Below are 23,041 nucleotides of genomic sequence, written 5' to 3'. Positions count from 1 at the left end.
GGAGCTCTAGTATTTTGTCGGCCCTCAGATGGGCACCTAGGAGATGAGCTGGTCCTCAGACCTGCTGCCAGTAAGTCAGCTGGACTAGCAATATTGACCTCGCCTCCCCCTCGTGCTCAGCTACCTGATAAAGTAGATTGTTATTAATAACAAAGTGGGGTCTTGATGGCATGGGAAGGTTGATGTATTGACCATTTACCGACACCACTGCATCATTAGCAGATTTAAGGGAATCATCATTCCATTGCTCCATTTAAAAAGAATCCAGAGTTTGTCTGAACCGAAAATGTAACTTGGTAAGAATATCTTGGCTGACCTCCATGGGCAGAGTTTCAGACCCCGACAGTGCAGTGTCAGTTGAAGATGTTTCCGGCAATGTTGTGGTCTCCACTACATCACGCTGAGTGAAAACATGACCTTTTGCAACAGGCTGTGAGCTTGGAGTGGAGACAGTTTGGGGTGGATTATCTGTCCATAACAAGGCCCAAAGATTATACTGGAGTGGTTTGTGTTAAACTGCTTTTCTTTTCAGACGAGTCTTGCTCCAGTATTAAAGCGTAAGGTGGGTTGTGGTGCACCTGCAGCACCCTTAAGGTACTGTCATAATTGATGAAGCAAGTGGCAGACTGATACCATCAGGTTTCGCTGTGAATGCAGGTTAGGCTGGTCCTTCCTCTAAGCCACTGTCATAGTAACACATAAGGGCAAGTGACAATAGCAATGTTGCTGCCAGAATCTATAAGTTCGGTAACCCTGTGCCCATTAACCAATACCACTCTTGTAGAGGAAAAAGACAAGGGGTTAGCAACGGCACAGTACCCCTCTCCTTTCACCTACCTGCAGCCCATTGGCTTGCTGAGTTGAGGGCAGCTAAGGATGGTATGCCTGACCTTCCTGTCCCTTCTTGAAACAACACAGGGGAGTTGTGTACTTTCCCTTGAGTCTCATTGCAGGCTCATGATGTGCAACACATCCTGTTTGGCCTGAGCAGCCACCTAGTGACACTCGAGGGTATCTATGTGAGCGTCCATATTTTTGTACGCTTGTCTATGGACCAGCTGGATGAAAAGGCCGGCAAGGGCATTGACCAAAAGTTACTTGCTCCACTACCTGTTTTAAGTTATTAATTTTTAAGTTATTCATAGTCCTGCTTTAATCTATAAATCAAATGCTTGCGGATGGGAGGGCTGCTCAGGGTCAAACTTCCAATCTTGACATAACACTGAGGTGCTGTAGAGTTTGAGTACCTCTGCTCTTGAGCTTATCATAATTGGTGGCCTCTTGCTCCCTGAGGTGATAGTAGGTCCTAAGTGTCTCATCCTTTAAGAACGGTAGCAGTATGTTGGCCCACTCTGGATGCTCCCAGTTGTGTTGCGTCGCAGTGCAGTCAAATATAAGAAAGTGTTACTCGATGTTGTTGAAACGGCTTTAGTTCCTGGGATGGTGCATCTGAACGATCCTGTTGAATTTTAATACATGTCTGTATTGGCTCAGTAGTCTTCATAGGTAGAAGATTCCATCTCAGGTGATTTAATCATTTCATTGACTAATGTACTCTTATTAATTGTTGGCTGTGGTCTAAGTCTAATTGTTTAAACGTGAAATTATTGAAAAGTAACAAATGAAGAGATAAACTCTCTGACGATATCTCAAGGTACAATTGTTGGCTGTTGCACCACAATGGAAAGCAAGTCATTGAGGCTCTATGGTGATATAGTATGGTGTCAGAGAAACAGTGAATTACTGTAACCTGCGGATAATCCATTTTGAAGGTTGCTTTAGTGTAGTTTATTCACAGAGCCATGTGTTGCTTGTGAAGCTCCTTTTCCTTTTTTATCCATTTTAATATATTTTGCTGTCTTTGCATTCTTTTTACTTTTACTATTAACTCACCTGATACCAAAAGAACATAAAGAATAAGAAATTTCACAATCGAGAGGAGACCATTCAGTCTGTTTGTCACTTGTTTGTTTATCTAATAGCTAAGCTGCCTCAACATCTCATGCCAATCCTTCTTAAAAGTTGTCAAGCTTTCTGCTCCAACTCCATGTGTTGGTAGTTTGTTCCAGGTTTCCTCAACTCTAGTTAAAATTAAGTGCTTCCTGGCTTAAGTCTGAATTGTCCTTCACCTTAATTTTCACTGTTGTCATCGACTAGGCGATGTACAATTTAGTCAGAAGAGTTTGGGTGGATCTACTTTATTAATACCATTTAGAATTTTGAAAACCTGGAGTGCTGCTTAGTCATGCTTGTAGTGTTACCACCAGAATCACTAACAATACTCAAGATAGATAGATAGTGAAAGGTGCTATATAATAGATAAATAGATAGATACTTTATTAATCCCAAGGGGAAATTCACATACTCCAGCAGCAGGCCTCACTAGTGCATTGTATAATCAGAGCTTAATTTTCAACAGTTTTTTATGATATAACCTAACATTTTATTTGCCATTTGAATTGATATTGCACATTGCTTATATCATGAGAATGACATAAAAGAATATCAACCTAAACTCATAAATCATTTTCAGAAGCTTATGCTGTACTTCAGTGTCTCCCATCTTGTATTTATAACTGGTGTTCCTTTCACTTACGTGTAGCAATTTGCACTTTTCTACATCAAACTGCATTTTCCAAGTGTTCACCCAGTTCTGAATCTTCTCCAAGTCTTCTTGAATTAGTTTTCCTGCCTCCTCAGTGTCTGCCATTTCTCCAATTTTCGTATCAATTGCAAATTTCACAAGTTAACTAAATACACCAGAGTCAATATCATTAATATAAATTAGAAAATGCAACGGTCCAAGGACCCGACCAATGAGAGACTCCACTTTGGACACCATTCGCCTCTTCTCTTAATGCTTTGTTTCCTACCCGCTAAGCCACTTGAGATCCAGTCTTGTAGGTTAACTCAGATGCCAGCAGCTTCCTATTTCAGAATTAATCTTTGGTGTGGGACAACTGAGTCAAAGGCTTTTTGAAAATCTAAAGGCTATGTCACAGTAGATGACTTTCCAGGAATTGTGGCATACTGTAATCCTAGTGAGTCGGAGGCATGCTTCCATGAAGCCGAATGCTTAATGTGACATAGCCAGTGACTCAGTCCCACTAGACTGCAGCTTGCTCCAATGAAATCAAGCCTTTAGTCATAGGGGTGGACTCTGTGTGCACGAGAGCTGACAACCAATGAATTCTGATCCCGAAGTTCAATGCTTGGGATTTAGTGACAAAAAATAAGGAAAACTGGGGCTTTGGCCCTACAAACAGAAGAGAAGCTAGTATGTCTGATGTTTTGTGTTATATGTACCATGACAAAATGGGAAAAAAAAAAAAATAAAAAAGGGCTGCGATTGCTTCTGAAATTGCTGCAGCTGTTAACCATTTGTACAGTACCAGTACAGCACTGGCTTTGTCAGGCCGCTCACTCCTGCCTGTCAGAAAAAGTGGAAAGCATGACTGTGCAGGACGTTCAGTGCTCAATTGCTAAATATGACCTAGCCAATGCTTTTCAGTCGTTTAAACCAATGTGGTTCATCAATTAGATCAGTGACTGTGGTCCACAAAACAAAAAATCATGCAATTTGACCTTGGCTCAAGCAAATTGGGCCTCATACTTTGGTTTTGTCAACTATTCCTGTAGCCTGCTCAAAAATCTAAAAGGCAGGATCTTCCTCTCATAAAAATGTACAAAAAACTAAAATAAAAGACTCAAGCAGTTTTCATAACAGTTTTAATTGCGCCCCCTAATGTTTCTTTGAAACCCTAATAAAATTTATTCCTATATTTTTTGCTGCCGATATACCGCCACAAGTTTTATTATACCTACTTAACTTTATCGACATTTATCTAACTCTAGATTTATTTTTCTAGTATCAGAATGTAGTTTAAGTTAATTTGCTTTGGTTTCAATAGATGTATTTTTCATATTTTCGATTCTTGTTTTCTTTTTTTCACATCTTGGCGTCCCCTTTTTTGCTACTTCCCCCACAGGTTGAGAACCGCCATTCTACAGAGTCAATGTCAACATTTTATTAACCTAAGCGTTTAAAATTTTAATTTCTGTTTTTGAATAAGTATTTTTAATTCAATCTGTTATATTTAAATATATTACTTTAACTGTTATTCCGCTCATGCTCAGTGCATGGGAAATTGTCCATCTATGATATCAATTTAATTTTGTTGCTGTCGCCGTTGTGTGGCATTGAGGCTGCTGTCTGCATTTTGATAAAAGGGTGAGCAGCCTCAAACGACTTGAACAGAAGATACGCCAGAGACATTTGGTCTATTTGGTCACCAGGGACTAAAAATGAATTGATGGCACTTAATCATCATCATCATCATCATCATCATCATCATCATCTTCATCATCATTGCTTAAGGAGCTCATCTAAATGTTATTTAAGAGAAGGTTAAATAACTTCATGCACTTAAATACTTGATCATTTAGGGATTGCAACTAGAGAACAGCTGCTAACTTTGAACATACAGGGGTGGCCAAAAGTGGGTTTACAGTTGTTTGTACTGAAAAAGACATGCAGGTTATGATTATTACAATGGATTTATTAACTCAATAGCTTTATTAACTTTATTGACTTAAAAGATTACAATGTCACAGTGCACTCAGGTACAATCTCATAAGAACTCAAATTGCTGGCCTTACGTAATCACAACTCTAAACCTACTTTTGCCCACCCCTGTATTTTGCCCTTTTTTATTCAGATCATTGATTCTCGTTTCTGTGTAACTAAACCTTGAATATCTTTTGACTGCGTTTTTGCCTATCGTCATGATGTAATGTTTGACTTCAATATAAATCAGCACTGTGTTACATTGCTATATTTTAAATGACATACTGTATGTAGGCAACTACAACAGGTATTATATCATGGTGAACCATGGTGTCATATTTTAGCTGGGGTTCAAGTTCTTTATGTTCATTTTTACTTTTGTTAATTATTTCAATTGTTCCTTGTTTTTGATTTTGTTGTACTATCTAAGCCTTTGCTATTTTCTGTGTGTTTTGTGGGTGGCACCTCAAGAGGCAGGGCCACCTACTAATCATCACCAGGAGCTGCCCTCCACTTTATAAATCAGGAGGGTCTTCCACAGTTCCTGGCTGATTATTTCAAACTTGATAAGGAGTGGTGAGTTACCTTGCATCTCTTTGATTTATTGGATTTCTGTGTTTTTGAACCTTATTGCTCTATTTTTGACTATGTTTCTCAATCACTGACTTTTTTGCTTTGGATTGCCTGTGTGTTTGGGGCAATTCATTTGCTTCATGTGCTCCACAGATCTTCATTATATTAAAGAAACATTTCATTTAATTAAGATTTACTGTTTGTGCTTATTATTAGTTGGGTTTTCATGGTGAGATCCTCCTCTAGTGGGCACGTTTTGGAAGTGCTTTTGGAACATGTTGAGATTTATATAGTCTCAGTCTCAACAACAGTTCCACAACACACAGGACTTTTGTTTCTGCCATGCCATACTACTAGACAGGAAGATTCCATTTAGAGAATTTGGTGTGAAACTCTGAAACCCTTAAAGCTGAAACACATCATCCTGGCTATTAATGCAAAAGGCTTTCTAAAAATGTCTTCATTCTCTGTTTTCCTTTTTTTCTGTAATAGAAATTTGGTTTGAATTCACACCCCATGAATGCGGCTTTCCATATTACGAAGCATTTATTGAAACATGTGACTTCGGGAGCAAATTTGAAGACCAGACTGTGACAAAAAGTCATCCAGAGCTTGATGTGTGTCATTTACAAGGTATGGGCATTAATTTACATTTGATAAAAACAGTTTACTGCAGTACTGAAAACACAAATGAACTTGATAGAATGCTTGACCTGGGAAAATCACAACTAAATTACGACTAATTGCCTTATTGCTCTAAACAGGGCAGAGTGGTGGCTCTAAGGCCTGGGATGTGTGCCTGTAATTGTAAGGTTGCCGATTTGAATCCATTAAATGCCAGAAGTGATTCCACTCCATTGGGTCCTTGAGGAAGACCCTTACCCTGCAATTGCTCCGTCCTGGGTATGACGTTAATGTGCATCCAGCCCCAGGTCTACCAACTTGCAAGGAAAACCTGGGGGGGTTGGTGGCAGGATTGGCACTCCAGCCAACGTAAAAAACCTCCCACTCTTCAGTGTGGTGCTGAGGTGTCATCCATTGCTCAGCTGTACTCAGATCCCAATCTGGGTGGTTCATTTTGTGGTGTGTGTGTTGTAATCAGTGCATGTCCCCGACTTCTTTCTCTAAACAGGGGAACAACAAGCTGTTTAGAAGGGGTATGCAAGATTGTTTTTGGGCCTCCATTTGGCATGTATTTTATAAAGCAAACTATTCTTAAGAGTCAAAAATTGTATGTACCAACATGGGTGCCAGCTTGTCATAAACACTGGACAGTAATCCAATATTAAAAGCCACTACAATAATAATTAACAACATGATCACTAATAGTCTTGTTCACACTTCCAAGTTCATCTGTGTTTTCTGCAGCTATAATGCATATAATGTGTACCACACCAGTAAAATCAAATCTTTTTATGTTCACATCTCATTCACATCAACATCCATCCATTATCCAACCCGCTATATCCTAACTACATGCCTGTGATTTAAGAGAAAAATTTTTCTGAGAAATGTGGACGCTGCCATTCTATGCTTAACGGCCAGAAGGTCCAAACAATTCTGAAGTCCAAAACTTAACATGAAGAGGTCAGTACATCTTCTTAGATGTAAACCTGTGGTGTAGCGAGTCCACAGCGCACGACAAAAGGTCCATTTTTAAATAAATAATCACCGCTCTCGCGGCTTAGTGAGGGGGCGTGGTAGTGTGGCTGAAGCGGTTCTTCTTTCTAACCTAAGTGCACAGGTGAGAAACTGTCCACATCCGTGATTGTTCCTAGGGCCGCTGATTTGGCACAGCTGCTATGCCCTCTTGATAAATAGAAGTGCGAGTCGGATAGAGGGGAAGGGAAAGAAAGAACAGATGGACGGACAGGAGGGAGGTTGCAGGAGGGAAAAGCAGGAAGCAGTGGGGAGAGAGAGAAAGTCGGTGCGGGAGAGCAAGCAAGTGAAGGCTCACATGCAGCTGTGCAGGCAGTCTGGGTGTTTGGACTTGGGACGTGGTGTCCCCAGTGTGAGAGCCTTGGTCGTTGGGGAATCCCAAGTCGCTGTTCGTAGAGCCTACCGGAGCCAGGGATCAGTAAGGCGGCCGACCAGCAGGAGAGTGGACAGAGGGCAAGCTGCGGGTAGGGTGACTCCCCTGTTGAGAAGCCCATAGTGGAGTTGCAGCAGGAAAGAAGACACCGGGCTTTGTTGTTTTAAAGAATTGCTTCCTGCATTATTTTAACCTTGTTGTTTTTAGAAGATTTGTACTATTTAATTTTAACCTCCACAATAACACTCGTTTTAATGGATTACTTATTTAATGACTTTTGAATGCACTGCACTTATTTTGAACACCTTGTTATTGTTGTTGTTTTTAAATGAAAGCACTTTACACTTTTTCACCATCCCCTTGCTTTGTTGTGTCTCACTGCTTTTATATATATAGATACTAGGGGGCTCTGCCCCCTGCTCACTTCGCTTGCCAACCCCTGTTTAGTTAATCAGATATACAATTTTAAAAGCTTGTTTTTTTCTTTGGAATTGTTTCAATTTCATTATTTGCACTTTTACTGTAAAGGTTCAGTAAAAACAGTATTTGGAATTACCTTTTCTTCAAGATCGCATTGAATTTTGATTCTGTTTTTGGACTTTCATCGTGACAACGCAACATATAACTGCCTGTGAGTGAATATCAATTCTTTTTCTCTAATAAATAATCTGACTTTTTCGAATGTTTGTCCCAGAGATTTGTTAATTGTCACAGCAAAAGCTATTCTCATGGGAAACTGTAAATATTTTAATATGAATGGCATATCAAGATCTCCTTTGGTGTCTAATGTTATTCACGGAATATATACTGCATTACCTTTCTTTTTGCCTGTTAAAATTTGCATCACTTCTCCGTGATCATAAATATACACCTGACTGAATTGTGGTTTCTTCGAAATTAAACTTGTCGTTGCTTTAACTGTTGCAGGACCACAGATTCTCATAGTGTATGGTCCATTATTGTGTAAATCTAAGTTTTGAGAATTGAATGATGCAAAGGCGAAAAAATTATTCTAGACTCATATATTTTGCCTGTACTGTTTGTGGATTCTCTGGTGGGCTGGCGCCCTGCCGGTTGTTTGTTCCTGCCTTGCACCCTGTGCTGGCTGGAATTGGCTCCTTCAGACCCCCGTGACCCTGTGTTAGGATATAGTGGGTTGGGAAATAACTGACTGATTGTTTGTGGATTTCACTTTCCCGAAACATCAAATCTTTTAATTCTTGCAGTTACGTCTCCTCATTGTGTGGAAACACTACTTTTCCCTGATGGCAACACGAATTAAACAATCTACAAGTCTCTGACTTAAACTTCAAAGCCTTACAATATATTCCATACTTCTGACATCTCACCTGTCCATATATTTGATCTCTACTCGCCTTTCCGTTATTTCATTGAGTAATAATTTCTCTTTGTTTGTGCTACAGCGATCTTTAAAATCATTTTTTTGATACTTTCATAGTTGTCTGCTTTCTTATTCTTTAGCTTTCTCTGCACTGCTCTTTCTTCTTCATTTAGTTGTTGACATTGCATCTAGAAGTATTGTTCTTATACACTTTATATGAGCTGAGAGCACAGGATCTGTGTCTGCTAAAAGCCTTTACACGACGGAGAGTTTTGATGATCGTGGTCTTATTTGAAAATAGTTGTAGGCAAGGCGTGTCTTGCAAGAATCTCATGTTCCATGTCCCCGCGAGACCGTCCTGGGACAATCTCTTGGCACCAAGTCTCATGTTTAAGGTCCCCGCAAGATGCTCCATGGCCAGTCTCTTTTGTCTCGCGAGTCTTTTAAGTGTCTTCCGAGAAGATCACAACTCATCTCCCTGATCTCCCTTCCAAGATTTTTTTATAATAGAGAAATATATAAATAAAAATATTGGGCAGAATATGCTGAAAAGTATTTAGACATTGAATATAGAGTCCTTAATGTATTCAGATTTGCATTTTGATATAATACCTAAAATGTGTAATGCATTTTAATTATGAATACTTTTAGGTTACTTTCAGGAATTAATATATAGCTTAGTTCATGAAAATGGTATCAAAAGTTAAACATATTTAAGTTAAATTGTGACATGAAAGAGCACTTCAGCCTCAATGAAACAGAAACTCTGTTTTTACTGTTCATCAAAAACAACTTTATCAGGAAACGTTTATGAATAAGAGTTGAATATTTATAATATTTTTTTTTAAGAAACAAACAAACAAAATTACCAAAACAAAAATCAGGTTATACATATTTCACATGGCATACTTAGACTTAACTAACCTACCAACTAAATAATTCACAAAAATTTTTGAATTTGGATATTGCCTGTAAAACTCCTTGTGGATACAGTCATGGCCAAAAGATTTGAGAATGACACAAGCGTTGGTTTCACAAAGTTCGCTGTTTCAGTGTTTTTAGATCTTTTTGTCAGATGTTTCTATGGTCCACTGAAGTAGAATTACAAGCAGCTCATAAGTTTCAAAGGCTTTTATTGACAATTACATTCAGTTTGTGCTCAGAGCCCATATTTGCAGTATTGGCCTTTCTCTCTTTTTCAAGACCTCTACAATTCATCCTGGCATGCTGTCTGTCAATCAACTTCAGAGCCAAATCCAGACTGATGGCAGCCCATTCTTGCATAACCAGAATTGGTGGGTTTTTGTTTGTCCACCCACCTCTTGACCACAAGTTCTCCATGGGATTAAAGGTCTGGGGAGTTTCCTGGCCATGGACCCAAAATTTTCTATGTTTTGTTCCCCGAGCCACTTAGTTCTCACTTTTTCCTTATGGCCCGGTGCTCCATCATGTTAGTCACCAAACTATTCTTGGATGGTTAGGTAAAGTTTCTCTCAGAGGATGTTTTAGTCCCATTCTTTATTCATGGCTGTATTCTTAGGCAAAATTGTGAGTGAACCCACTGCCTTGGCTGAGAAGCAACCCCACGTGACTTGAATGGTCTCAGGATGCTTTACTGTTGGCCTGACACAGGACTGATGGCAGCGCCGCTCACCTTTCTTTTTTTTGTTTGCCCCAAACAATCGGAAAGGGGATTCATCTGAGAAAATTACTTTCCGCCAGCAGTCCTCAGCAGTCCAATCCCTGTACCTTTTGTAGAATATCAGTCTGTCCCTGATGTTTTTCTTGGCTTCTTTGCTGCCCTTCTTGACACCCACCAGGCCATCTTCCAAAGGTCTTCGCCTCACTCACACGTGCCTGCTGCCATTCCTGAGCAAGCACTGCCCTGTTGGTGCCCGCAGCTAAATCAAATTTAGGTGACAGTCCTGGCAGTTGCTGGACTTTCTTGGGTGCCCTAAAGCCTTCTTTACTTCTCTATTGTAACTCAATCAGCATGACAGAGTGATCATCAGCCTTGTCTTTGTCGGCAATCTCACCGTTTTAATGAGAGGGTCACTGAAATGACGTCAGCAGGTCCTCTTGTGACAGGGCTGACATGCAGTGGAAATGGGTTTTTTGGGATGAAGTTCATTTTCATGGCAAAGAGGGACTTTGCAATTAACTGCAATTCATCTGATCACTCTTCCTAACATTCTGGAGTCGATGCAAATTGCCATCTTAAAATCTGAGGCAGCAAACTTTTTCAAAATTAATATTTGTGTCATTCTCAAAACTTTTTGGCCACGATGGTACTTTAAATCAAATCTAGTGGTATGCCACTTTTCAAAAAGATGTAAGATTTTTATTTTCTCATCTAGAGGTAGCACTTTACACTTCCTCTTAGCCAGTAAGGGATTGCTTTGACCATTTAAATGTTTTTGGAGCCATCTTTTCACAGAAGCAAAAGGTGCACATGTAACCCCTCTTTTACATGGATACATCAATTCCTGCCATAGGCCATAATAAAAGGCGAGTGCATGACGTTCTCTGCGTTGTGTAACTCCATCTTATCTGGTTAAAGTCAACCACACATAAAAATCCCCTCTTTACTTTATTGCCTGTTTCAAGCTGCAATTATATTTATGAGGCTAAAAAGCAAACAGAACTGTCAGAGTCAGAAGTGTGTCGCAGACCATTTCGTATTTCCTCCACATCTAGAGCACTGCTGCTTAAAACATCAAATAGTTACAAGTAATAACAAGTATAAAATAACAGCAAACTCTTTTAGAAAACTGGTTAATGAGAATCTATATATATAATTCACTAAGGCAAGACACCCATGGAAAGCACGCCGGAAGGGTCGTGGATTCACTAAGCCGCCGACAAGTAAGACGCCCATGGCGCACGCAGGAAGGAGCCACGCCCACCAACTCGAAGACCATTGGATACGACGACAACTTGCAGAACCACGCCCACCAACTCGGACGCGACAACACAGGAAAAACGGCGTCATTTATGTTCGTCTGTTGTAGAGTCCACATGTACCTCTGAACTACAGTGACTGTTCATAGAGGCATGTTTCTCACGGAAGTGAATCGCTATATGCAGCGTGTAAAACAGTCTGCGAGGGGTATCCCATGGGATCCTTAAAGCAATCCTTTAAAACTGAGGTTAAAACACAATGAAGGAAGCAGTCTTTAAAAACCAATAAGCCCTGTGCCTCTGTTTCATTACCGTCTCACCTGCTTCACCAATGCAGGCCCTGCAACAGTTGAGACGCTCTCTCAGCAGCTGACCTTCTCTGTGCCTGACCGCTACACACACAGGCAGCGCCAGAGAGAGACAGAGGCACACACACTTGCGACCGGGCACATGACCAGGCAGTGTATATGCTTCGAGTGCGAGGGTGGACGCGACAGGACCATCTAAGAAGAATCATATTTGTCGCGAATGTGAATCGCTGTATGCGGCGTGTAAAACACTGTATTGTACATTGCCCTCTCCAGAGTTACATCTTTTCATTCACCTACAGTCGTATCCTCAAAACCAACCCCATTTGGACAACTGTGTCTTTCAGGAAGTGTTCACCCATCAATACATAATTATGCGGCGTAAACTTCTTTTTCTTTTCATGTAGTAATTCATATTGTGGTTTGTCCATTCTGTTTTTTCAGGTATATGGGGCAGTGCAATGGCACACGAGGAAACATTGAGGCAATATGTAAAAGGTAAACCACACGTTTTTAAAGTGACCTTTTTTAAAAAAATTTTGAATTCTATCTGCTTATATTTTCTAAACACCATTTTTAGAAGACGGTTGTTGTTGCCTATGTCAGCAGTATCGAATGCAAATGAGAAATAATCCATCTTTTGACAGACCCACACATACAGAATTAGTTGGTCACCAGTTTAACTTAATACATATAACTTTGGAATGTAGGAAGAAAACTGGAGCACCTAGAGGAAAACCAAAGGAAAAACAATTTAATTCTTAAAAATATAAATAAATACATCATTCTATTTATTTATTTAATTACTGTAAATCTGAACTGACACAGAACTATAGAACATCTGATAAATTTTATAATTTTTGTTAATCTGGGGCAATGTTTATAAAACTTGTGTATGCATATAAAGAGACTTGAAATGTGTGTATGCAGAATTCCATTCAAAGGTTGGGATTTATAAAAGAAAACTTTACAGGAGCAGCTCTGATTCACCCACACGCAACATTTTGGAGAAACTGGGAAATGACAACACCCTTGATCAAGTAGGGAAATGCAACCAAGTCAGCTACATGACAACTCTTAATAATTCATATCACCAAGGTATTATTATAATGCTTGTTAATTTGTCAAACATGTTAAATCTCAAAAGTGATGAATATGATGTATAGACTTTATTTTAGCATCTTAGATTGAGCATCTAAGCAAAGAGCAGGCCTTCTGGAAAAATAATCACTGGACAAATGAATCAAAGACAGAGTTGCTTGGCCACAGTGACAGTAGACATGACCACATTTTAGGAGAAGAACCTCACACAAATTGTGAAGCGTTTTGGTGGAAATTTTTTGGTTTGGGGTTGGTTTGGTGCTTTTGGGCCCAGGCAGCTTGCAGTCATCAAGTCAACTATGAATTCTGACATCATATCAAAGTGTGCTTGACGAGAATATGAGGCCATCTGTCAAAATGTTGAAGCTGAACCAGACCTTTTAACATGATAATGATCCAAAGCATAAGGAATCAGGAAATGATTTAAAAAAAAAAAAAAAACAGGGTTATGGACTGGCCTAGTCAAAACCCTGATTTGAATCCTATTGGAATGTTGTGTGGTGGTCTGAAAAGGACAGGACATACAAGAAAACCCACAAACACGTTGCAACTGCAGGAATTTTGCATGGAGGAATGGTCAGTAATTTTTCAGAGTCCATGTCAGACACTAGTGGACACTTGTAAGAAATCATTTCTGCTAAACTGCGAAGTACCAGCTTCTGAAACCAGGGGTGGACTTACTTTTTCCCAGTAGACAACTACATCTATTTTATGTTTTTATTCAAGTATATCACCTTTATGTGTAGGCACTCTTTGTAAGAAGATTTACTTTTTGCCTATTCAAATATGTTGAAAAAGCGAACAATTTCCATGGGATGTACAGTAGATACATTTTTCACATGAGTGTATTTAGAAAAAGAGAAAAATGACAAAAGTTCAAAAAGTAACAGAAAGAAAGGGGCCTAAAAAGCAAATCATCAGCTAACAAGTCCCAATATGTGATCCAGAAATCTTAAACCAATACTAAACCAGTAAAATATCAAAAAGCTAGTAAATCCAATAACAAAGAACTGTACTCACAAGTCCAACAGACTTCAATGCATCACACTTGGGTTCTCCTACTGCTCTGACCTAAATAACTAGAGGATTCATGGGTGACTCAGGGGTAAGCATGAGGGCCAAAAAAAATTGATTTACTCATAAAAACTTAATAATACATAAACACACTATAAATATAAAATAAGTAATTACAATAATGTATACTAAAAATATTTTAAACTAGACAAATGAGCCATAAAAAAACAAAGTTCTCCCCTTGACTCCTCTCATCTGTCTCACCCTTCTTATCAGTACACCCTATAAGTGTAGAATCATCTGAGAATTTCTGTTAGTGATATGACCTGCTATATTTATAATAGAAAATGTACAGAGTGAAGAGAAAAGCAGACGGCCTGTTTCTTGTGGTGCCCAGTGTTGCTCACACAGTCTTTGAGTATCACAAACTGCAGTCTGCCTGACAGTCAGTCCATTATCAGGACACCACAGGCTCATCCACCTGCATATCTCTGAGTTTACCCCTTAACAGGGATGGCTGGTGGGTAATAAAGGCACTGAAAAAATCAAAAAGCATCACCTTCATAGGGCTGCCCTCTTTGTCCAGCATTGTGGTGCTGACAGACAATTCTTCCACTTCCACCTTCGTAGTCTCTCTGAGGTGGTCTTCAGGCAGCTGTACCATTTCCCTGACCACAACACAGAGAAGAATGGCTGGAATGTTGGACAGGCTGATATCACTGATAATTTTCTTTGCCTTGGTCCAACATGGCCTGCTGTAGATGTCCTGAAAGTTGGAGAGTGCACACCCAGTGAAGCATTCAGCCTACCACACTACTGTCTTTATGGCCTTGTTTTCCTGCTACATGCTATTTCCAAACCAGGCATAATGATTGCTGTCAGGATACTGTCAATGGTGGACATGTAGAAGTTATTTAGTAACTGGGGTGTCAACCTAAAATCCCTGAGTCATCTGAGATGGTAAAGACGTTGTCATACTTTCTTCATCAAGGTGTCGATGTGCTTGGACCAAGTCAGGTCCTCTGTGATGTGGACCTCTAGTTATCTAAAACTGTCCGTCCCCTCCTCCTGAGTGCTGTTAATTCAGAGTTGGTGGCAGTAGTGCCTCTGCTGTTTTCTCCCAAAGCCTACAATCAGCTCCTTTGTCTTGCTGACATTCACAAGATCCCTTTTGTCCAGACACGAATGTGGCAGACTCTGCGCTTCATCCAAATAAGCTTGCTCATTGTTGTTAGATATCATGTATAACACATCTAAGTCATCAGCAACGTAGACATTGATATCAGAGTCATGTGCAGCCATACAGTCATAAGGGTAGTGGGAGTACAGCGGAGGCCCTGTGGAGCGCCCGTGTTGAGAGTCAGGGATAATAAGAAGTGAGGAATGGCCACTCACTCAAACCACCTGGGGTCTTCCTGTCAGTGAAGTGTTCAGATGGAGGTCTCTAAGCTTGGTAATGAGCTTAGAGAGGTTAATTATATTAAATACCAAACTATAGTCTATAACGAGCATTTGCACATAATTCTCCATTTGTCCAGTTGGGCTAGTACTATATGATGGATCAATTGGTGGCATCCTCTGTGGATCTGCTAAAGTGATACACAAACGGTAACAGTAATGAATCCAGCTGTTTTTGTATAGAAGAGCATATGTGATTTTTGACTAGCTTCTCAAAGCACTCCCTATAGGCATTAATATGACGGGATGATCGTCATTCAGGTAGGTTGAACTTGTTTGCTTAGGTACAGGGACAATGGTGGATCTTTTATAGCATGTTGGTGAGACCGACTGGGTTAAGTGCTTGCAGCATGAATACTGTTACATCATATTGTAATTCATGTAGTCTGGAAATAGAGTAAAAATAGAGCGACATCTGGAACAAAGTATCAAATTGTCTTTTTGTGATCAGTAAGGAATGTAGTCAGAGTCTGATGTTGCTAAGCCTTCATTTCGTGTCATAAATATGTCATACATTTTCACTGCAAACAAAATTCCATCTAATTTTCTAAAAAAATACTTAAACACAAGTTATGACAAAACTTAAAATGTGAAGATGAGCTGCATGAAGCCAGCCTAAATAACAATCAGGTAGTAAAATGTTTTTATTCCTTCATCCAAAACATGTGTCAAGTTAAATGGAGACACTAACATTTTACAACATGAGTATACAGTGGAACCTCAGTTCACGACCATAATTCGTTCCAAAACTCTGGTCGTAAACCGATTTGGTCGTGAACCGAAGCAATTTCCCCCATAGGATTGTATGTAAATACAATGAATACGTTTCAGACCGTACGAACTGTATGTAAATATATATTTCTTTAGTTTTTTAAGCACACATATAGTTAATTATACCATAGAATGCACAGCGTAATAGTAAACTAAATGTAAAAACATTGAATAACACTGAGAAAACCTTGAACAACAGAGAAAACTAACACTGCAATAGTTTGCGCTATTGTGCTAGGAAAAAAAGTGAACATTTGAAAAATCCGTAATTTAATAAACCACCAAGAAAAGTAACATTGCCACAATGCACGCTATGAACCGATCGCTGTAAACAGAACTGAAAACAAAAACAATCCTTTTCTACCTTATGCATCCAGCCCTCCCTCTCTCACTCACTCGCTCGCTCTCTCTCTCTTTCGTATGTGCGTGTGTCTCTTTCGCGAGCCTGGAGCGCCTGTGTGTGCCTCCGTCTCGTGCGCCTGTCTGTGTGTGCCTCTTGTGCTTCTGTCTCCCGCGCCTGTGTGTGTGTGTGTGCCTCTCTTTATCTCGCGCCTGTGTGTGTCTCTCGCGCACACCTGTGTGTGTGTGTGTCGCGCTCTCTCTCTCTTGCTCGCTGTACAGGAAATGCACAGGGAGAGACTGAACATGTACAAACCGAAAGGGAAACTGGCTTGTTCGTATACCGAGTGTGTGGTCATGAACCGAGGCAAAAGTTTGGTGAACTTGTTGCTCGTAAACCGATTTGTACGTGTACCGAGACGTTCGTGAACCGAGGTTCCACTGTATGTGTGTCAGTTTGCCCTGTGATGGGTTAGTGCCCCATCCATAGTTGGCGATAAATCTGCCCTGTGTTTCTGAAATGCATTAAGCAGGTTCAGAAAATGAATGAACAGATTGGTAAATAAAAGAAACCCTCAGGTGCTGATGAAAGTATAAAAAGAAAATTTTCAAAATATTTCAACGGCCGATGACGTAATTTCCATTATTTTATTCTTATATTTTTTCCAAGATTTACTTAGGCTCGACATGACTTTATTAAGTATGAAGTAAATTTTATCAGTACATTTATCTAATTCAAATCAAATACAGTACTTCGGCAAAAGTCACAATTAAAATTTCAAGTTAAGAGACACAAACTGGAAAAAAAATGATTAATTACTGCATTGCTGCACAAAAGAATCCTGATATTGGCTCAGACACTAGAAGCTGAGGGTGATGTTGCAAGGAACATCATCAGAATTGGCTGAAGTTAAGAGTGCCGTTCACAGGGGTAAGTGCTGGGGCCGCTGCTATTTTCAATATGTAAATGATTTGGATAGGAATATAGCTAACAAGCCGGTTAAGTTTGCAGATGATACCAAGATAGGTGGACTGACAGATAATCTGGAGTCTGTTGAATCATCACAGACGGACTTGCACAGAATACAGGCTTGGGCAGATTTGTGGATGACGAAATTTAATGTCAGTAAATGTAAAGTATTATACATAGGGAGTAAAAAATGTGAGGTTTGAATACACAATGGGAGGTCTAAAAGTCAAAAGTACCCATTATGTGAAGGATTTAGGAGTTGTACTGGACTCAACACTATCAACTGCCAGACAGAGTTCAGAAACCATTAAAAACATTAACAGAATGTCAGGTTATATAGCGCCGTGATGTGTGGAGTACAAGTCACAGGAGGTTCTGCTCAACCTTTATAATGCACTGGTGAGGCCTCATCTGGAGTCCTGGGTGCAGTTTTGGTCTACAGGCTACAAAAAGGACATAACAGCACAAGAAAAGGTCCAGAGAAGAGCGACTAGGCTGATTCCAGGTCTAGAGGGGTTGAATTATGAGGAAAGATTCAAAGAGCTGAGCCTTACAGTTTAAGCAAAAGAAGATTAAGAGGTGACGTGATTGAAGTGTTTAAAATTATAAAGGGAGTTAGTTCAGTGGATCGAGACTGTTATTGTAAAATGAGCCCATCAAGAACATGGGGACACAGTTGGAGACTTGTTAAGGGTAAATTTCGCACAAACATTAGGATGTTTTTCTTTACACAAAGAATGATAGACACTTGGAATAAGCTACCAAGTAGTGTGGTAGACAGTAGGACTTTAGGGACTTTCAAAACTCGACTTGATGTTTTTTGGAAGAAATAAGTGGATAGGACTGGAGAGCTTTGTTGGGCTGAATGGCCTGTTCTCATCTAGAGTGTTCTAATGTTCTAACGTGTTTAAAATTATGAAGGGAATGAGTCCAGTGGATTGAGACTCTGACTGACAGTGTTAGGAAATTGTTAAAGGCAAATTTCACATAAACATTAGGAAGTTTTTTTTTCACACAGAGAACTTAGGACACCTAGAATAATCGACCAAGTATCATACTGGACCAGAGGACTTTAGGGACCTTCAGAACTCAACTTGATGGTATTTTAGAAGAACTAAGTAGATAGCACTGGTGAGCTGTTTTGGGCTTAATGGTCTGTTCTTGTGTATATTGTTTCAATGTTCTAATGGCATGAGTATTTCTTTTCTTTTCTTTTTTTTAGATAAAGTAAAAGACCTCTGGAAAACTAATGTTGATTGTGGTAAGCATCTATTTTTTCCATTCTTTTTTTGTTCATTGATGGTGATATTGAGAATTCAGGGATCCATCTCTGAGTACCTGTTAGAGTTATATAGTATATCCACACACCTGGGAGTAAGCTAAACCACCCTGTGGACAACCTGGGCACGTGCAGCTGCCCTAACCCAACACAGACAGGCAGAGACACGAGTGCAGCACACAACACACTATTATTCAAGATTGGGGTAGCAATTTTCTTTGCTCACCGGAGCACAGCATAGTACAAAGCACCAAAGTGCAAGGTTCACAGTCCTTCTCTCTCTCTCTCTCTCTCTCTCTTCCACCTCCATGCCTCCCTCAAGCTTCGTCTTCTTCCTCCTGACTCTGGTTCTCGGAGTAGTGGCCACTGGCTCCTTTTATAAAGCACCTGGAAGTGCTCCAGATGCTCATTGACCAACTTTGGGTGTGGCGGAAGTGCTGCAAACAAGGGCTGAGGAATTCTCCAGGCACCCCTTGGCGGTGTCCACTGGCCCCAGCAGGGTTGAGTTTCCATGCTTCAAACCTATGGCGCCCTGACCTTAAATTAGAGGGGCATCCCGGCCAGGCAAGGGCCCCAGCCTTTCACCACAAGCCAAAAGTAAATCAGTTTAATAAGAAGCTTATTTTTACTGAAAGGGTATATTTAGTAGTAGGCAGTGGTTTTTCAAATTTTTGTTACATTTCTTAAAACTAGTACAGTGTGTTTCCAAATATCTCACAAGTAATTCTTCACACCATGCTGGTCTGTCTTTATTTTCAGTAATGTCCGTTTTCTCTTGTCATGTGTTAGTGTATGATCAAAATGAACCTTCTGTAGGAAGTGAATGTCTGTCCTAGAGTTCCTTTTATTTGATGGTGTCTTCTTTCATATCAACTACTGGGGAACCAGAAAGATTTGTGTTGAGCCATGAATGAAGCCATTATGGGTTTTGTCTCTCATTGTCTGGGACCTTCATGTTCGCTTCTTGAGCAAATGCTGAGATGCTTACTTTTGGTTTCTTAATAGAGATGAGCAGAATAGGCTTCAGCACTTGAATGTTGTAAATTTTCAGCGTTTGTTTGGCATATTTCAATCTCACACAGAGCTCGACTTCATTTTTCACAATATGGGGTGTAGGGGATTGTAGAATAAAACTTAGAGGTAATTCAAGTCCCCTCAAAACTTAATGCATAAATCATTGTGTGCACCAGACTGCTAATGAGAAGGAAGATGGCAATCATGCTGGTAGCTGTGTCTTGATTAGGGAGACGTGTGCGTTACTAAAGGCAGCTAAAAATATATATATATATAGTTATAAAACTCCTCGGTGGCATGGCTTCAGGGGTGGATGATATTCACCCTGAGTTCTTAAAGGCTCTGGATGTTGTTGGGTTGTCTTATCTGGCACACCTACTAAACTTTACATGGAGGTCAGGTATAGCGCCTCTGGATGAGCAAACTGGGGTAGTGGAAAGGGAACAGTAGGGTGTTGTCCAGCTTTAGGAGGATCGAACACACTTCAGTTTCCCTTGGAAGGCCTCTGTTAGGGTTCCTGAAAGGAGGATCTGACTGTTGTTCAAATGTCAGCTTCAGGAGAAACAATGCAGATTTTGTCCCGGACACAGAACACTAGGCCAGCTTTTTATACTCGCAGGATTCATGTGAGTATGCCAAACCAGTCTAAATGCGTTCTATTTACATGGAAAACGCATACAACCACATCCCTTGGGTATCCTGTGGGAGTGCTTCAGGACTATGGAGTACCAGGCCTGCTGTTGTGGGCTATTCACTCCCTGTACATCTTCAGTGAAAGCTTGGATAACATTGCTTTCTGTAAGTCAAACTCATTTTCGGTGAGTGTGAGACACCATCAAACTGCCCTTTGTCACTCATTCTGGACAGAAATTCTAGGTGCTGTCAAAGAGTGGATGATGTCCAGTTCAGTGGCCGAAGGATTGAATCTGTTTTAGTTGCAGATGATGTAGTGCTGTTGGCTTTGTCTGTCTGTGAACCTAGACATACACTGGGGCAGTTTGCAGCAGTGTGTGAAGCAGCCAGGATGAGGACAATACCTCCAAGTTTGAGGTCATAGTTCTCAGCTGTAAAAGGGTGGAGTGCCCTCTCCCGGTTGGGGATGTAAGTATCTTGGGATCATGTTCACGAGTGAGGGATAAAGGGAACATAAGGTTGACATGTGGATTGGAGCAACAACCTCAGTTACAATATGTGGATGTTGTACTGGTCAATCATGATGAAGAGGGAGCTGAACTGAAAGGTGAATCTATGCTCCTACCCTCACCTATGGCCACGAGCTGTGGGTAGAGACCAAAAGAATTAGATCATGAATACAAGTATCAGAAATTTATTTCCTTCTCATGGTGTCATGTTCAGTCTTAGTGATAGGGTGAGCAGTGCAGACATTAGAACCATCACTCCTCCACATCAAAAGCATCTAGTTGAGACAGTTTGGGCATCTGTTTAGAAAGTCTCCTGGACACCTCTCTTTGTAGGTGACTCAAAAATGTCCAACAAGGAGGAGATCTTGGGTCAAGACCCAGGACATGCTGGACAGATTATGTTCCTCAGCTGGCCTGGGAATTCCTTGGTATCCCCAGGGAGGTTTGAGGGAAGTGGTGTGGAAAGGGGATGTCGATGTCTGGGCATCATTGCTTTCACTGCTGCCCCCATGACCCGGACCAAGATAAAAGGCAAAAAATGGATGGATGGATGAATGTTTTAGTTTCTTTTTGAACCCCATGTGATGCACTCTTTAGCGAGCATTAAGAGGAAGATATTATAGTTGACTGTAGTTACATCATGAGTTTGGACATCATAAATAGCTTTGCGTTTTTTATTTGTTTTTTTTTTTTGGCTAAGCACCAGTTGCAACTGTTTTTATACTTGCATTCTTAATACTCATAATATTTAATATCAGTTTTAAAAAAGTTATCTGTCCTTTCTTGGGCACTGTGACCCATCCAGTTATGTTTACTAGTGAGATTAAGGAGACTTTATTCAGATGTCTAAGAGACCCTGAACTACTTAACTACTTAAGTAACAGCCTATGCTCTAAATGTAAATATATAGATATTGTGGCAGTAGGGGGCGCTAGTGCCCCCTTGAACCCTCAGGTACGGCTCCAGACACTGGATAAAAGTGCAAGACTTTTCATTGATTAACAATAATGTGCACAAAGCACCCTCCACACTACTCATAAATCAACAATAACAATAATATTCTTTCTCCTCCTCGCCCAGACACTTCGCCCTCCTACCTCCCAGCTCAGCTCAGTGTCTGGACTTTCCCAGAGTCCTTTTATAGCCCCTGACCCGGAGGTGTTCCTGCCCAACCAGTCCACAGTTCCTTATTCCTTCCGGGTCAGGGTAAACAGTCCTTTTTCTTCAACCCGGGAGCACGTCGTTTCTTCCTGTCACGTGACCATGATGTACTCCTGGGTTATAGGGCACATATGAGCCCACAAGCCCCCCTACAGCGACTCCCAGCGGCCCCCAAGGTATCCAGCAGGGCTGTGTATAAACACTACAAGGTCTGTGATGCCCTGCTGGAAGTCGGGGCACGATCCTGCTGTTGGGAGAGCTCCTCCTGGCGGCCTGGGGGTGAGGACTTTCAACAATTCCCCCCCCCCTTAGCGACGACTTCTGGGGTGGAGCATCCAGCCCCGCGAGCGAACCTGTACCTCCTGTCCCCCCGGGGACAATGGCGCCACTCGTGGCCCGGCCGACGGCAGTTGTAACATCGGCGCTGTCCTCCTGGTTGTTTCCCCCTGCGAGACCAGAAACACCTTGGGAATTCTGTCAGTGTCATCTCCGCCCCTTTCTCTGCCAAGGGGGGTATTACGGCCGCTTGGCTGCTTTCAGCCCTTCTCTCTGCTATGTCGGGAGACCCACATTTTCTTTTGGAGATCTCCCGCTTAATCTGGGGCTTGTGCTCAGCCTGAGGCTCTCTATGGAAAGAAGAGAGCCTCTTTGCTGTTTGCACACCTGTTACCCTCCGTTTACCAGGAGGCGGCGCCATTAGCACCGCATTGCTCTGATGAACAGCACTGTTCAGCTGCACCGGCACGATCGGCACTTCCCCTGGTCCTCCTGTCACCGGCGTTACCCCGCACTTAAGACCGGTCGAGACCTGGAGATCTGCCCTGCCCTGTAAAGCTATGTCACACGCATGCCCCAGGCTGTTTTCTCCGTTCCCCAACCATTCGGTCATCGTGCCACACTCCTCTGTCGGGCACACGGTGCTTTGACAACCGCTACTTATTACCTGCGATGCCCGATCGCACTGGGTCCCCTTATATTCTACGATACGGGTCAGACTCACCCGTATTTCTCGAGACCCCGTAAGTCCGCAAAGTTAGTTAATACGGCCGGCTGTAATTTCGCTTCCGCC

General features: G+C 41.1%; 1 protein-coding gene across 2 annotated transcripts in view; it reads left to right on the top strand.

The window, feature by feature from the left end:
- The window catches only part of LOC120526378 (cytosolic phospholipase A2 gamma-like), a 162,774-nt gene that overhangs the window by 108,715 nt on the left and 31,018 nt on the right, over positions 1 to 23,041 (top strand). For both annotated transcript variants that reach the window (XM_039749514.1, XM_039749513.1), the window contains exons 7-9: positions 5,633 to 5,773; positions 12,168 to 12,221; positions 18,599 to 18,637. In XM_039749514.1, the coding sequence (XP_039605448.1) occupies positions 5,633 to 5,773; positions 12,168 to 12,221; positions 18,599 to 18,637 (234 nt within the window). The remainder of the gene's footprint in view (positions 1 to 5,632; positions 5,774 to 12,167; positions 12,222 to 18,598; positions 18,638 to 23,041) is intronic.

Source organism: Polypterus senegalus, chromosome 3 (genome assembly GCF_016835505.1).
Source record: "Polypterus senegalus isolate Bchr_013 chromosome 3, ASM1683550v1, whole genome shotgun sequence".
NCBI classification, from domain to species: Eukaryota; Metazoa; Chordata; class Cladistia; order Polypteriformes; family Polypteridae; genus Polypterus; species Polypterus senegalus.
This window is presented reverse-complemented; position numbering and strand designations above follow the sequence as displayed.